The 16,057-nt window shown below is 46.7% G+C and overlaps 1 protein-coding gene across 1 annotated transcript in view; it reads right to left on the minus strand.

Annotated features, from left to right (window-relative positions):
• TRAP1 (TNF receptor associated protein 1) overlaps positions 1–15,810 on the minus strand; it is a 36,111-nt gene extending 20,301 nt beyond the window's left edge. Inside the window, exons 1-2 of the mRNA XM_040356565.1 lie at positions 15,682–15,810; positions 1,969–2,169 (exon numbers count right to left, since the gene is read on the minus strand). Of these exons, the coding sequence (XP_040212499.1) occupies positions 1,969–2,169; positions 15,682–15,775 (295 nt within the window). The 5' untranslated portion in view covers positions 15,776–15,810. The remainder of the gene's footprint in view (positions 1–1,968; positions 2,170–15,681) is intronic.
• Between the last annotated feature and the right edge of the window lie 247 nt (positions 15,811–16,057).

The following is a 16,057-nucleotide window of genomic DNA, read 5'->3' on the forward strand; positions in this document are numbered from 1 at the left end:
AAATAGAGTAGAAAAGAAGTTTTTTAACCAATGGCAACCTACTAGAGTATATAGCACCAGTATATCAACAACTATGAGGGAATAATGCCCTGAAAAGTTAGGCAAATAACTCCATCCACAAGAAGAAAATACTTTTTTTTTACTCCTCATCCTGTCTAAAACTACTGTGCCAATGAGGAGAGGAAGTCCCGGGACAGCTGAAGCTCTCCTGCACATCACTGGATCGAGGTGGGGCTCAGGTGAGTATTGGGGGGGCTGGGGCAGCATACAATGCATGAAGGTAAACTTTCAGCCTTTACAACCACTAAGGATTTATGGCCCCTTTCTCCGGTACAAAATGTTGTAAGTTACAGTTGGTAATACGTTTATTACTAAAGTGCTGTAATATTTTTGGGAAATTAAATAGGTGCCGCCTTAAAGCGGGAGTTCACCCGAAAAAAATATTTGGATATTAGATTGAGGCGAGTTGTTAGAAGCAAAATCTGGTGTTTTTCTTTAAATCATTGCAGTACATACCGTTTTAGAGATAGATGTTCTCTGCGGCTTCCGGATATGATCTGCGGGACTGGGCGTTCCTAATTGATTGACAGGCTTCCGACCGTCGCATACAGCGCGTCACGAGTTGCCGAAAGAAGCCGGACTGCGAGTCGGCTCTATAAGGCGCCTGCGCACCGAAGTTCGGCTTCTTTCGGCAACTCGTGACGCGCTGTATGCGACGGTCGGAAGCCTGTCAATCAATTAGGAACGCCCAGTCCCGCAGATCATACCCGGAAGCCGCGGAGAACATCTATCTCTAAAAGGGTATGTACTGCAATAATTTAAAAAAAAAAAAAAACACCCGATTGTGCTTCTAACAACTCGCCTCAATCTAATGTTAAAAATGTGTTTTTTGGGTGAACCCCCGCTTTAAGTAAAGTAAAGGGGCTGTAAAGTCAGAAAGTTTATGTTAATGCATCTATGCATCAACATAAAAAGCCTCCTGTGTGCAGCAGCCCCCCTAACACTTACCTGAGGTCCCTCTCTGTTCTCAGCCATCCGAGATTCTCCTTCCTGATGGGCTGATACTCAGCAGCGGCACCATTGGCTCTCGCTGTCAATCAAAATCAGCTAGCCAAACAGGTGAGAGAGGGTGCGGGGCCGGGGCTCCATATCTGAATGGACACAGGGAGCTGCGACTCAGCTCAGGTGCCCCATAGCAAGCTGCTTGCTGTGGGGGCACTGAACAGGAGGGAGAGGCCAGGATCACAGAAGAGGGACCTGAGAAGAGGAGGATCTGGGCTGCTCTGTGCAAATCAACTGCAACAGAGCAGGCAAGTATAACATGTTTGTTATTTTTATAGGAAAAAAACGAGACTTTACAATCACTTTAACCTGATTTAAAAGTCTAAAATGACTCAATGGCTTCATGCAGTAAATTAATAATGTTCTGTAATATTCTGACAGAACTTTATTAAAAAAAATATATATATAAAATCACTATAACTAAAAGCACAGCAGCGGTGCTATTGGCTTCAGCTGCTGTCAAAGTCAGCTAGCCAATCAAGGACGAGAGGGTGCGGGGCCAGGCAGGGGCTCCGTGTCTGAATGGACACAGGGAGCCATGACTCGACTTGGGTGCCCCCATAACAAGCTGCTTAGTGTGGGGGCACTGAAGAGGAGTAAGGGGCTAGGAGAGCCGAAATCGGGAGTATCTGGGCTACTCTGTGCAAAACCACTGCAACAGAGGAGGTAAGTATAACAAGTTTGTTATATTTATAGGAAAAAAATTTGCCTTTTCAATCACTTTAACCCTCGTGTCTAGAGAAATGCTTTTATTGAACACCTTTATTGAACACACTTCTAATTCCTAGAAAGTATTTCCGTGTTTTCTGTGCAGTAGATATCAGACAGTTCTTCCTTCAGATACCGGAGGTACATTATTATTTGTGAATTTAGTCAGTTGGCTATACAAGAGATAGGGCTTGTTACCTTGAACGCTCTCAGTGTCAGAAATGATGGTATGTACAGGTGTTTCCTCCTCCTTGCTCTCTACAGTCTGTGTTTCCTCCTCCTTGCTCTCTACAGTCTGTGTGCTGTATCTCCGGAAGGCTGTGGCACTGAGGGAACAAAGACTGTTTCTGGAGAAGGACAATGAATGCCAGGTAGATTGTTGGCATCTGTGGATATAGCCTAGGGGAAAAACAAGCAGTCATTTAAGTTCATGCACAATATGATATTCATTATGTTAAATGTTACTTAGTTAACTTGTTACCATAATTGTAATACTTTATTAAATTGTATGTTAAATACATTTTAATACATGCCCATTTCACCATGTTTTGCCTCTTAAAAAAATAAAAAAAAAGTGTGATGCATGTACAGAAAAATACCTGTTAAGTTGTCAGAAATCCAGTGAGCTCCTAACTTTATGTGTTCCCTGCCAAAGAGCTAAAGAGCAGTCGGTATTGGAATAAGCGGAGAGGATGGTTTAGGCGTGATCTGGAGACAAGATTGGTGATGTAGCTTGGGGCAAAGTTGTAAATGGCTTTGTATGTTATTGTTGTGTTTTGAATTTTTTTTGTTGGGCATTGGGGGGCCAGTGGAGGGATTGGCGGAGAGGGGTGGCAGACACTGAACGGTTGTGTAAGGTGGAGGGGTCTGGCAGCCCATTCATGATAGACTGAAGAGGGGATAGCCTGCAAAGAGGGAGGCCATTGCATTAAACACATAATTTAGCCCCCACATCTAAAAGGAAGGTAAACTGCACATTTTGGTTTTTAGGTTTAATCACACTTTACAACGGACCTGTTATCAATACATTAAAGGGGTTGTAATCCTATGCATTAAGGTAAAAAAACTTCCTTTACTGACCAGCCCCCAGACCCCCGTTTTACTCACCTGAGCATGTTCGTTCCAACGCCGGAGATGCGCTCTACCTCTCTGGTCGGGATTTTCGGCTCTTAATTGGACAGATTGATAGCAGCACACCCATTCACTCCCGCTGCTGTCAATTAAATCCAATGACGCAGGGCCGAGTCCAGCATTCTGTGTCTATAAATGCTGGACTCGGGAGAGCCGCCACACAGTAAATCCCTCAGGAGAGTGCTTCTCCTAGGGGGCTTACCGATTCGGGGGAGGAGCCGCAAGCGCAGTTGGGGGACCCCAGAAAACGATGATCGGGGCCACTCTGTGCAAAACAAACTGCACAGTGAAGGCAAGTATGATATGTTTGTTATTATTATTATTTTTAAACAAGAGTTTACAACCCCTTTCACCTCTTCCCATCCGCAGACTGACTTTTTATGGCCACAAGGAGGCACTAAAATGCCGGGAGGCCGTCAATATACGGCCTCCCGCCGCTGGGGGGTGCGTGCACTCCACGTCACCCAGGTGCCGAGGCATGTGCCTGGCGGCCGCGATGTCCGCCAGGCGCCCGCGATCGGCGGTCACAGAGCTAGGGACATGGATCTCTGTGTGTAAACACAGAGATCCACATCCTGTCAGGGAGAGGAGACTGATGGTGTGTCCCACATATTTACTAGACCGAGTACATCAGTACAGTGAGTTGGCTAATGGCTATTAAGCCATTAGCCAACTCACTGTACTGATGTACTCGGTCCGTCTCACTGTACTCAGGTTGCATGCAGAGTCAGCGGCGCAGCGCGCTCTTGCAAAATAGAAAAAATCCACGAGCAGAGGGAGGGGTGATGATGTCAGCGCGCACCGCCGCCGAGTGTACCAAGATGGCCGACCGCTCCGGAGCTAGGCCAAAGCCGCGGTCTTTCCTAAGGCCGCGGCGGCGGTGCATTCCGCGGATCGCATACTGTTCCGATCCAAACAGGTCGACCCGTTCGGATCGTGGATCGGGCACGATCCATTGCACCCCAATTTAATACTGCTTTAAGTAGCAGCTACTACGGTACTCTCCTGCACCTCACTACTGCCCATTCTTTGTCAGAGACAACCTCACTGCCCAATAGTTGGGAGGGACAAGCATGACTGATGTAGCTGTTTGCAAAGTAGAGCTGGAATAGCTTCAGTGACCAAAACATTCAGGAACGGATCCTGTTATAACCAGATACATGGCATATACAGTCAGGTCCATAAATATTGGGACATCAACAATTCTACTATTTTTGGCTCTATATGGATTTGAAATAAAACGAACAAGATATGCTTTAACTGCAGACTTTCAGCTTTAATTTGAGGGTATTTACATCCAAATCAGGTGAACGGTGTAGGAATTAAAAAAGTTTGTATATGTGCCTCCCACTTTTTAAAGGACCAAAAGTAATTGGACAATTGGCTGCTTAGCTGTTCCATGGCCAGGTGTGTGTTATTCCCTCATTATCCCATTTACAAGGAGCAGATAAAAAGGTCCAGAGTTCATTTCAAGTGTGCTATTTGCATTTGAAATCTGTTGCTGTCAACTCTCAATATGAGATCCAAAGAGCTGTCACCATCAGTGAAAAAACAAAACAAACCCATCAGAGATAGCAAAAACATTAGGTGTGGCCAAATCAACTGTTTGGAACATCCTTAAAAAGAAAGAACGCACTGGTGAGCTCAGCAACACCAAAAGACCCGGAAGACCACATAAAAAAAAAGGGATTTTTAATACAGCTTACCTGTAAAATCCTTTTCTTGGAGTACATCACGGGACACAGAGCGGCATATTCATTACTATATGGGTTATATGGAGTACCTTCAGGTGTTGACACTGGCAATCTTCAAACAGGAAATGCCCCTCCCTATATAACCCCCTCCCATAGGAGGAGTACCTCAGTTTTGTAGCAAGCAGTATGCCTCCCAAAATGGTCCCCAAAAAAGAGGGGTGGGAGCTCTGTGTCCCGTGATGTACTCCAAGAAAAGGATTTTACAGGTAAGCTGTATTAAAAATCCCTTTTTCTTTATCGTACATCACGGGACACAGAGCGGCATATTCATTACTATATGGGATGTCCCAAAGCAATGCTCACAATGAGGGGAGGGAGAACATCTCCAAGACAAAAGGATTTAATTTAGAGAAATACTCAAATCATAATAAATCCAACTTAGTTGAGAAAAATAATCTTAAATTTTAAATTTAACTCAAAAAAGAGGAGCCCCCGGAATCCGAGGGTCTCAAACTGCAGCCTGCAGCACTGCCTGCCCGAAGGCAGTATCAGTATTCCTTCTTACGTCCAACTGGTAGAATTTTGTAAACGTGTGGACAGAAGACCAGGTTGCCGCCTTGCAAACTTGAGCCATAGAGATCTGGTGGTGTGCTGCCCAGGAGGCGCCCATGGCCCTAGTAGAATGAGCCTTTAATGATACTGGAGGAGGCAACCCTTTCAAGCCGTAGGCCTGAGTGATTAATTGCTTAATCCACCTAGAAATGGTGGACTTTGCAGCTGCCTGCCCCTTCTTGGGCCCATCCGGTAATATGAACAGCACATCTGTTTTCCGGATCTTCTTTGTAGCTTTAAGATAGGCCTTCATGGCCCTGACGATATCCAAGGTATGCAGCAACCCTCCCTTTCTGGAAGTAGGTTTAGGGAAGAAGGATGGTAATACCAAATCCTGGTTCAAATGAAAACTGGATACAACCTTCGGTAGGAAGGAAGGATGAGGGCGGAGAACGACCCTGTCCTTGTGAAAAATAAGATATGGTTCCTTACAGGATAAGGCCGCCAGTTCCGATACTCTTCTTGCGGAAACTATGGCGACCAAAAATACTAACTTCCTTGTCAGTAAAACCAAAGGAATTTCAGCCAACGGCTCAAACGGTTGTTTCTGTAAACTTGACAGAACAAGGTTTAAATCCCACGGGCAAAGCGGGGATTTAACTGGAGGTTTAATACGTAAGACCCCTTGAAGGAAGGTCTTAACCAGCGAGTGGGTGGCCAGCGGCCGCTGAAACCACACTGACAGAGCAGAACTCTGTCCTTTGATTGTGCTTAATGCCAATCCTATATCCACTCCTAGCTGGAGAAAACTTAAAACTCTATCAATGGTGAATTTGCGAGAAAGCCATCGCTTGAACTCACACCAGCCTACATAGGCCTTCCAGACCCTGTAATAAATCACCCTAGAGACCGGTTTCCTGGCTCTGATTAGGGTAGAGATTACTTTCTGAGACAGACCTCTACCTCTGAGAATCAGGGATTCAGCTTCCAGGCCGTCAAATTTAGATGCCGTAAGGCAGGGTGGAGGATCGGACCTTGCGATAGCAGGTCTGGCCGTAGAGGAAGAGTCCAAGGGTCTCCCACTACCATCCTTAAGATTAGTGAGTACCATGCCCTTCTGGGCCATGCTGGAGCTACCAGGATGACTGGTATGTGCTCCACCCGGATCCTGCGCAGCAGGCGGGGTAGTAACTGGAGCGGGGGAAACGCATAAAGAAGTTTGAACTGATGCCAAGGGTAAACCAACGCATCGGTTCCGCAGGCCATCGGATCCCTTGAGCGGGACATGAACCCGTCTAGCTTCTTGTTGAGTCTCGATGCCATGATATCCACGTCCGGCACTCCCCATCTTTGGCAGAGTGCTTGAAAGGTTTGTGGATGCAGAGACCATTCCCCCGGCAATAGAGTCTGGCGGCTTAAGAAGTCCGCCTGAAAGTTGTCCACTCCTGGAATGAATATTGCCGATATGCAGGGCACATGAGCCTCTGCCCATAGGAGAATCAAGCTCACCTCTCTCTGAGCGGCTTGACTCCTGGTTCCCCCTTGGTGATTTATGTATGCCACGGCCGTGGCATTGTCTGATTGAATTCTCACCGGGAACCCCTGCAATTTTGACGTCCAAGCCCTGAGGGCTAGTCGAGCAGCTCTGAGCTCCAAGATGTTGATGGGCAACTGCTTCTCTGGCGTTGCCCAAGTACTTTGGCGAGTGCAACCATCCAAAATTGCTCCCCAGCCCGTCAGGCTGGCGTCTGTGGTCACTATCTTCCAAGCCACTGGGCTGAAAGACCTCCCCTTCAGTAGATTCTGAGGGTCTAACCACCAACACAGACTTTGTCGGACTCTTGATGAGAGCGGCAACGGGATATCCAAGGCCTGTGGCCTTCTGCTCCATGCTGACAGGATGGCTGCCTGCAGGATGCGAGTGTGGCTCTGGGCGTATGGTACCGCCTCGAATGTGGCCACCATCTTGCCTAGTAACCTCATACATAGGCGAATAGTCGGTTCCTTCTTGCTTAGAACCAGTAGGATTAATTCCTTGATGGCTTTGACCTTCCTCAGAGGTAGAAACACTCTTTGTTGTTCTGTGTCTAATCTCATGCCGAGATATTCCAACTGCCTTGTGGGCAGGAAAGCTGACTTTTCTCGATTTAGGACCCAGCCGAACCTCTCGAGGTATTGGACCGTGAGGGCCACTGCTCGCTCCAAGCCAGGAGACGAGTGATCTATGACTAGGAGTCGTCCAGGTATGCTAGGATCGTGACCCCTTGGATCCTTAGTTTGGCTAGGATTGGAGCTAGGACCTTCGCGAACACCCGGGGGGCCGTAGCCAACCCGAAGGGAAGCGCCACGAATTGGAAGTGACGCGAAGCCACCATGAAGCGTAGATATCTTTGATGTGGCTGATAAATTGGAAGATGAAGGTAGGCATCCTTTATGTCTATGGACGCCATGAAGTCGTCCTTTTGGAGTGCGGTAGCTGCTGACCGCACGGATTCCATCCGAAATGAGCGGATCTTTAGGTATGTATTTACCATCTTTAGGTCCAAAATTGGCCTGACATCTCCATTGGACTTCGGGATGATGAATAGGTTGGAGTAGAAACCTAGCCCCTGTTCCAGGACTGGTACCTCTACTATTACCTCCTGGGAAAGTAGATGATCTAATGCCGAACTTAATGCGGCTCCCTTCTCCGGATCGTTTGGAATCCTCGACTCCTGGAAATGAGGAGGAGGAAACCTTAGGAAATCTAGTTTGTAGCCTGTGGCCACGGAAGACCGTACCCACTCGTCGGGAATGCTGGCTTCCCAAATCTCTGAAAAGAGTCGCAGCCTTCCCCCCACCTTCGTGGGTGGGGGCGCCCCTTCATAAGGTTGGCTTGGGGGCTGGTTTTGCTGGTTTGCGAAACCACTGCCTTTTGCCTCTAACAGCCTGTCCTTGTGATCTGCTGTTGAAGCCGAAGCTTGCTTTTGCAGGAGGCCGTTGATACTGCTTAGTATTAGAGGGCCCCTGCCCAGGGGAATACTGTCGTTTAAACGCAGGCCCCTGAACCTTCTTCTTAGTTGGCAAGAGAGTACTCTTGCCGTTTGAAATGGTCTGAATGTATTTATCTAGGTCTTCTCCGAAGAGTCGTCCTCCATGGAAGGGGAACCCTACCAGGAGCTTCTTGCATGGGGGCTCAGCCTCCCAGCTTTTTAACCATAAGAGTCTTCTCATATGGATAAGGGATAACGATAAACGTGACGCTTGCTGGATAGAATCCTTGATTGCGTCTACCGTAAAACAAATGGCTTTAGGGATATCCGAAAATTCTTCTGCCTGCTGGGCAGGAATAAGTTTAAGCATCTGCTTAAATTGATCCGATAATGCTTGAGCAACCCCAATCGCAGCCACAGCTGGCTGTACTACTGCCCCTGCAGTAGTGAAGGAGTTCTTAAGTAGTGCTTCCAAGCGCTTATCAACTGGATCCTTGAACACCTGTATGCTTTCTACAGGGCATGTTAACGATTTGTTAACACATGAGATGGCTGCGTCCACTGCAGGAGTAGCCCATCTTTTGGAAAATTTATCTTCCATAGGATATAGGACAGAGAATCTTTTAGGTGGTAAGAAGATCTTATCTGGCTTGTTCCAATCTTGGAACAAAAAACTCCCTCTAATAGAGGATGGATCGGAAACACAGCATTGCTTTGAGGCGCCCTCAGTGAGCCCAAAGCTGAAACCGTCGATACCTGGAGATCTGGTACTGGCAAGTTGAATGCCTTATGGACCAAGTCCGACAATCCTTGAATCCACCAGCTCTCCCTCAGGGAGACTGCCCCAGACTCCTCTGTATCCGGATCCTCGATCCCTGAACCTACTTGGTCCTTGTCCAAGAGGTCGTCCAATTCCCCTGAGGAAAGGACCTCCTCCTCTGAGGGTCCGCGCTCGGGCGACGGAGATCTATTCCGCTTACTGCCCCGCATAGCTGCGGCTATCATTTTTCCCATGCTTTTCTGCATCTCTTTTAAAGAGGTGAGTAATACCTTCTCCGTGACCATCTTAGGGTTGGACTGACTCGCATCAGCTCCAGCCCCAGATCCCGATGGCCCCAAGGCTCCCTGTGGGGAAAGCAGCGGCATAGCTTTGTCCGAGGCCTCAGACTCTCTGGGGGAATCCCCACCTCTTGTACCCTTGTTCTTTGATGCCATGGTACAATACCGAGGTACACCTGCTACTTATTGGTACCTGGGACTTATAAATAGTTAAATGCCCAAACACCTGTTTGGGGGATAAAAAAATGCTTCCTCTCCCCTAGATGACACTTTTTTTTTTTTTTTTTTTCAAAAAAAAATCTTTTTTTTTTTTTTTTCAAATCTAGGAAAGAAAAAACATTCTGTCCCCCTGAGTAGTATTGCAAGAAAAACTATGAGATGGAAAAGAAACAGCCTATTCCTAGGCTTGAAAAACAGTCTTTCTGAAGACTGCATATTCTTTCTGGCCACTGTGTGTCCTCGGCGCCCCGTGCTTGCCGTTCTGGTCTTTCCTCCCTTGAATGGAACAAACAAGGAAGGGCCGCCCCTTCCTTAAGCCACTGACCCGCCCTTCCCCCCCCAGCAATCTCAAACAGGAAATGCCCCTCCCGACAGGGGGGGGGGTTGGGGGGAAGGGAGCCTCTCTGCTCCAGCAAACTGCAGCCTGCAGCCTGGAACACACGAGGAGGTCAGCGTTTTGCCTGCTTTGCAGGCTCTGAGGAGGAAGACTGAATGGAGCATCGCCTGGAGGCTTGCAGGTAAGCATAGCTCTCTGACACACACATATATCTTTATATCACACAGGCCCCACTCAATGCTTTTCCAACACTACAAGGGAGGTCACATCTTATGGGGAATAATACATATAGAGCCATCCTATCTTTATGATATGTGACTAGTTTGCCAGATGCAGTGCATAACTTTAGGCATGTCCCCTGTGACCCCCCAGAAAAAACCTGCTAAGAACCAAGTTCCGCAAGTTTTCCCCTCACTTACCTGCTCCATGCCGCAGGACTTTGCCAAGCAAGAGGCCCAATCTTCCCCCATCTCGGTGGGGATGTCTAGACCTTCAGGCCCTGGGTTCCTATGAAGGATCCACTGTCCTGGGCCCATATAGCACTCTGGCAACAGAAACATTAGGCACCCAAAGGTTTCTAAGTTCTGGGCCCAGGGTCCAGCTCTCTAAAAAGAAAAGCATTATGGGCTATACCCCAAGGGTTTGGGGTCCGGTTACTGACCACTTTAGCGCTGAGGCTTTTTTGGACAGAACCGGTTAGCTCACCTAATCCCAAGGATGCGGAGGCAAGCTAAACCATGACTAACACCTAAGACACTGGCGTAAAAACTGAGGTACTCCTCCTATGGGAGGGGGTTATATAGGGAGGGGCATTTCCTGTTTGAAGATTGCCAGTGTCAACACCTGAAGGTACTCCATATAACCCATATAGTAATGAATATGCCGCTCTGTGTCCCGTGATGTACGATAAAGAAAAACTGTGGTGGATGACCGAAGAATTCTTTCCCTGGTGAAGAAAACACCCTTCACAACAGTTGGCCAGATCAGGAACACTCTCCAGGAGGAAGGTGTACGTGTGTCAAAGTCAACAATCAAGAGAAGACTTCACCAGACTGAATACAGAGGGTTTACCACAAGATGTAAACCATTGGCGAGCCTCAAAAACAGGAAGGCCAGATTAGAATTTGCCAAACAACATCTAAAAAAGCCTTCAGAGTTCTGGAACAACATCCTATGGACAAATGAGACCGAGATCAACTTGTACCAGAGTGAAGAGAAGAGTATGGAGAAGGAAAGGAACTGCTCATGATCCAAAGCATACCACCTAATCAGTGAGGCATGGTGGTGGTAGTGTCATGGCGTGGGCATGTAGGACTGCCAATGGAACTTATTCTCTTGTATTTATTGATGTGACTGCTGACAAAAGCAACAGAATGAATTCTGAAGTGTTTCAGGCAATATTATTATCTGCTCATATTCAGCCAAATGCTTCAGAACTCATTGGACGGCACTTCACAGTGCAGATGGACAATGACCCGAAGCATACTGCAAAAGTAACCAAAGAGTTTTTTTAAGGTAAAGAAGTGGAATGTTATGAAATGGCCAAGTCAATCACCGGACCTGAATCCGGTAGAGCATGCATTTCACTTGCTGAAGACAAAACTGAAAGGAAAATGCCCCAAGAACAAGCAGGAACTGAAGACAGTTGCAGTAGAGGCCTGGCAGAGCATCCCCAGGGATGAAACCCAGCGTCTGGTGATGTCATCGCGTTCCAGACTTCAGGCTGTAATTGACTGCAAAGGATTTGCAACCAAGTATTACAAAGCACATTTTGTTTGTTTCATTTGAAATCCATTGTGGTGGTGTATAGAGCAAAAAAGATTAGAATTGTGTCGCTGTCCCAACTGTAGATACTGTATGTGTATGTAGAGGTAAAAGGGTGGGTTTTTAAACCCACATCCTGAACACATGTGTCATTGGGAAGCCATTGTTTATGTGCCGAGAGCTCGCTCTCAGCACAAAGATTGCGCTGCTGCCGACAGCTCTCGGGCTGGGCTACAGATCAGTAGCTAGCTGAACCTACTTCTAATCATCTAAACACTGTGACCACCGATCCCTCCTGCCCTCCAAATTGTTTAAAAGGATGCCAAGGTGGGCGGGAAGGGGTTAAGGGCAGGTATGCAGAGATGATGAAAGATCCCAGACAAGCAGTCTGTGAATGGTAGATGGTATGCCAATTACTATGTTGTAACTCTCTGACCTTGTCCTGACTGGAGGGGTCAGTGTACAGCAGTGAAGCAATATGTACATATCAGATACCTTACTGGACCAATGTCTGCTTATTCTGATTATCATTTATTCCAATGTACATGCACACTTCTACTTTTGCGTATATTTTTTTACCATATTAAGAACAAACAACAAATGGGGATTACACAACTTCCAGCTCAACTGCTCTTGTGCAACCGCAAACACCAGGATGACCCCTAATTATAAGCTGAAAGGAATTGCCTGACGGATGTTTGGTAAAATTCAATGACACCAGAAGAACATTGTAAAAATATAAATAGGATCAATCAGATGTGTGAATGAGTCCTAAATCAATCATTCTGTGCAGCTAAAATGATTGACCTGAATAAGAATTGTAAACCACAACCTCCAATTATTCAATTTAGTGATCTTTTGATTTAGACATTGGCAAGTTGATAGGCGGAGGCTGAATTTTATCGATTGTCTCTGATCAAACATCTGCTTGTGTCTGACTACTGATTGATAACACAACCAGTTAATTGATCTGTATTACAATCAATAACATATGGGCTGTATCACTATACACTCACCGGACACTTTATTATTAGGTACACCCCTTGCTAGTACCGGGTTGGACCCCTTTTTGCCTTCAGAACCAGCTTAATTCTTCGTGGCATAGGATCAACAAGATGTTGGAAACATTCCTCAGAGATTTTGGTTCATAATGACACGAGAGCATCACACAGTTGCTGCAGATTTGTCAGCTGCACAACCTTGAGGTGAATCTTTCGTTCCACCACATCCCAAAGGTGCTCCATTGGATTGCGATCTGGTGACTGTGGAGGTCATTGGAGTACAGGGACCTCATTGTCAAGTGGGGAGATGTGAGCTTTGTGACATGGTGCATTATCCTGCTGGAAGGAGCCATCAGAAGATGGGGACACTGTAGTCATAAAGGGATGGACATGGTAAGTAACAATACTCAGGTAGGCCGTGGTGTTTAAATGATGCTCAATACTAAGGGGCCCAATGTGTGCCAAGAAATTACTCCCCCCCACCATTACACCACCACCAGCCTGAACCGTTTATACAAGGCAGGATGGATCCATGCTTTCACGTTTACACCCAAAAGTGACCCTGCCATCTGAATGTCACATAGTTTTCAAAATAAAGACCACCAGTGTACGGACAGCTTTAGGGTTTGTTCACAGGATCATGCTTGGAATCTAGGAGCCAGCTAAAAAAGTTAGGAGCCAGAAAACGCACCCCGTCCCGACGAGCTTGCGCGCAGAAGCGAACACATACGTGGGCAGCGCCCGCATATGTAAACGGTGTTCAAACCACACATGTGAGGTATCGCCGCGATTGGTAGAGCGAGAGCAATAATTCTAGCCCTAGACCTCTAACTCAAAACATGCAACCTGTAGAATTTTTTAAACGTCGCCTATAAAGATTTTAAAGGGTAAAAGTTTGACTGCATTCCACGAGCGGACGCAATTTTGAAGCGTGACATGTTGGGTATGAATTTACTCGGCGTAACATTATCTTTCATAATATTAAAAAAAATGGGGATAACTTTAGTGTTGTCTTATTTTTTAATAATAAAAAGTGTAATTTTTTCCCAAAAAAGTGTGCTGCGCAAATACGGCGTGACAGAAAGTATTGCAACGATCGCCATTTTATTCTCTAGGGTGTTAGGATAAAAAATATATATAATGTTTGGGGGTTCTAATTAGAGGGAAGAAGATGGCAGTGAAAATAGTGAAAAATGACATTAGAATTGCTGTTTAACGTGTAATGCTTAACTTGTAATACCAACGGCCACCACCAGATGGCGCCAGCTCACACAAGGAAGAGCTGGGGACTTCATAAGGCCGCAAAGCCGCGGCCTCAATTACCGGACATCAAAAAATAAATACCAAAATATGGAGTCAGTCGTCTGAATTTATTTTTAGATCTGTATAGAGTAATGAAGGGTTGGAACACAATTGTATTGCTGTGCCTCTGTTAAAATGGAGCTCCAACCCCCTCACCAAAAGATTTATAAGTCAGCAGCTACAGATCCGGTAGCTGCTGACTTTTAGTATTAGGACACTTTCCTGTCCAGGGATCCCGCAATGTTGGCACCCCTGCGGCTTTTTTCATTGGTTCTCGGGTGCTGCCTCCATAGTGGCTAAGAGAAACTGCCTTGCGGCTTTACAGCCAGTACCCTGCTGCACTTAGAGCCCTTTCACACTGGAAACGCCTATAGCGGAGCGTTAAAATAGTGGTAAAACACCGCTATTTTACAGCGTTTTTACTGCGTTTTCAATTCATTTCAATAGAGAGGGGCGTTTTTGGAGCGTTTTTTTTTTTCGCTCAAAAGCTGCTCTAAGATGCTGCTTGCAGGACGTTTCTCAATGCTCCTCCAGCGCAACGCCTCAGTGTGAAAGGGTCCATTGAGATGCATGGGGAGCGTTTTATTAACGTTTTAATAGAGCTATTTTTACCACGAAAACGCGGCAAAAACGCACCAGTGTGAAAGGGCTCTTAGTGAATGGCCCGGCGGCAGGGGAAGGAGGAGGGGGCGCCGAACTTTCAGATGGCCTCCCCGCAGCAAAGTCACCAGGAAGTGGGAGCGTGTACCCGCCAAAAACAGGTACCAAAAAGGCACCAAATGTGCCAGCCGAGGGAGGAAGCAAACACGCGGTACTTCCCCTTTTGGGTGGAGCTCCACTTTAAGGAGAAGAACCCTCCTTTATTCTCCTGGTCACCAATGTCACAGAGTATAAAAGCGAGAACAAATAAAAAAAAATTGAGTTGTCATTGATACAGAACTAGAGGGGGAAATCTTCCAAAGGGGGAGGGGGTGACATGTTCCCATGACAACTGTCTAGGAGGGGATTTCCCACACTGTGGAAATAAATCATTTTGCTTCCTGTTGAGTCTAAAGGACAGGAAGTGATGGGAATCTCCCTAATAAGACGCAGATGGCAACAACAACAAAAAAAAGACTTTTTAAAGTGTTATTAAAGCTAAAACTTTATTTTAAAATTTTGGACAGAATGGGGAGGGATTAGAGCCCCTGTCAGGTTTGTATTGCTCTGTGTCCCCCATCACCCTATTTGTCCTGTTTACCGTTATCATTGAAAGTAAAAGAAAATCCCACATTTTGGGTTGTCACCAGAACAGGAATAGAGGGGAAATCTTCCAATGGGGACAACCAGGCATTCCCTCACTTCCTGTTTGGCTATAGGACAGGAAGTGATGGGAAATCTCCCCAAGGGGACACAGTGGGCAAAAAAAGAAGCTTATAGCCCTTTCTTACTCTATCCAAAATGGAGAAAACAAAAATAAAAACGCCTATACCCTTCTCTACTTTATTCAAAATCGATACAAAGTTCTGACTTCAGATACACTGAATCATCTTTAGGTTACACGTCTCTGAATGAGTGGAAACCGCAATGGCTGCAGCCACAGGAGTGAGACTCGTGGACACTGTTTGACTCAGCCATAAATGAAATATCACTTTGGGGTGGAGGAGTCATTGAAAGGAGAGTCCCCAAGGTCACCAGCTATGGAATTCCCCATCTATGACAGCCTGCATCTTGTAGAACTACAAATCCCAGCTTCCCATGCCAGGACTGACACAGATCCCCTTGGAGGGCACACAGGTGACAGGACACAGGCACCACGTGGGTGTCCCAGCCTGGCTCCTCGTTGTTTAAATTGACATTTTACGTCACGACAGAGACGGTCGTGACGTCAGCCGACTCACCGCCAGGGCTCCGCGCCGACACGAGGGCCCCGGGCCGGCCACAGGCTCTTAGCACCCGGCTAAGGTTTCCTCTTAGTAGAGCTGCAGCCGCCATGTTGCTTGTGTGCCGGTCACGTGACTGACGTCATCGGCGTGCGACACGGCGCCTCTGTGATGTAGGCGGGGTTTGAGCGTGTGACCCCCACTGGGTGACAATGTCATTCAGGCTGGTTGGGGACTGCATAGGACGCCCAGTGATAACACTGACAGGACAGTGAATGTGTATATATGGAATAAACACAATACATTCATAAACATAAAGTCCCATTGACCTCCCTGTGTACAAGAAGCTGCCTGTCATGTCCAAAGGACAAATTCAGCTTTGATTTGTCCCTGC

The sequence above is a fragment of the Rana temporaria genome, chromosome 6 (assembly GCF_905171775.1).
Source record: "Rana temporaria chromosome 6, aRanTem1.1, whole genome shotgun sequence".
In the NCBI taxonomy this organism is placed as follows: domain Eukaryota; kingdom Metazoa; phylum Chordata; class Amphibia; order Anura; family Ranidae; genus Rana; species Rana temporaria.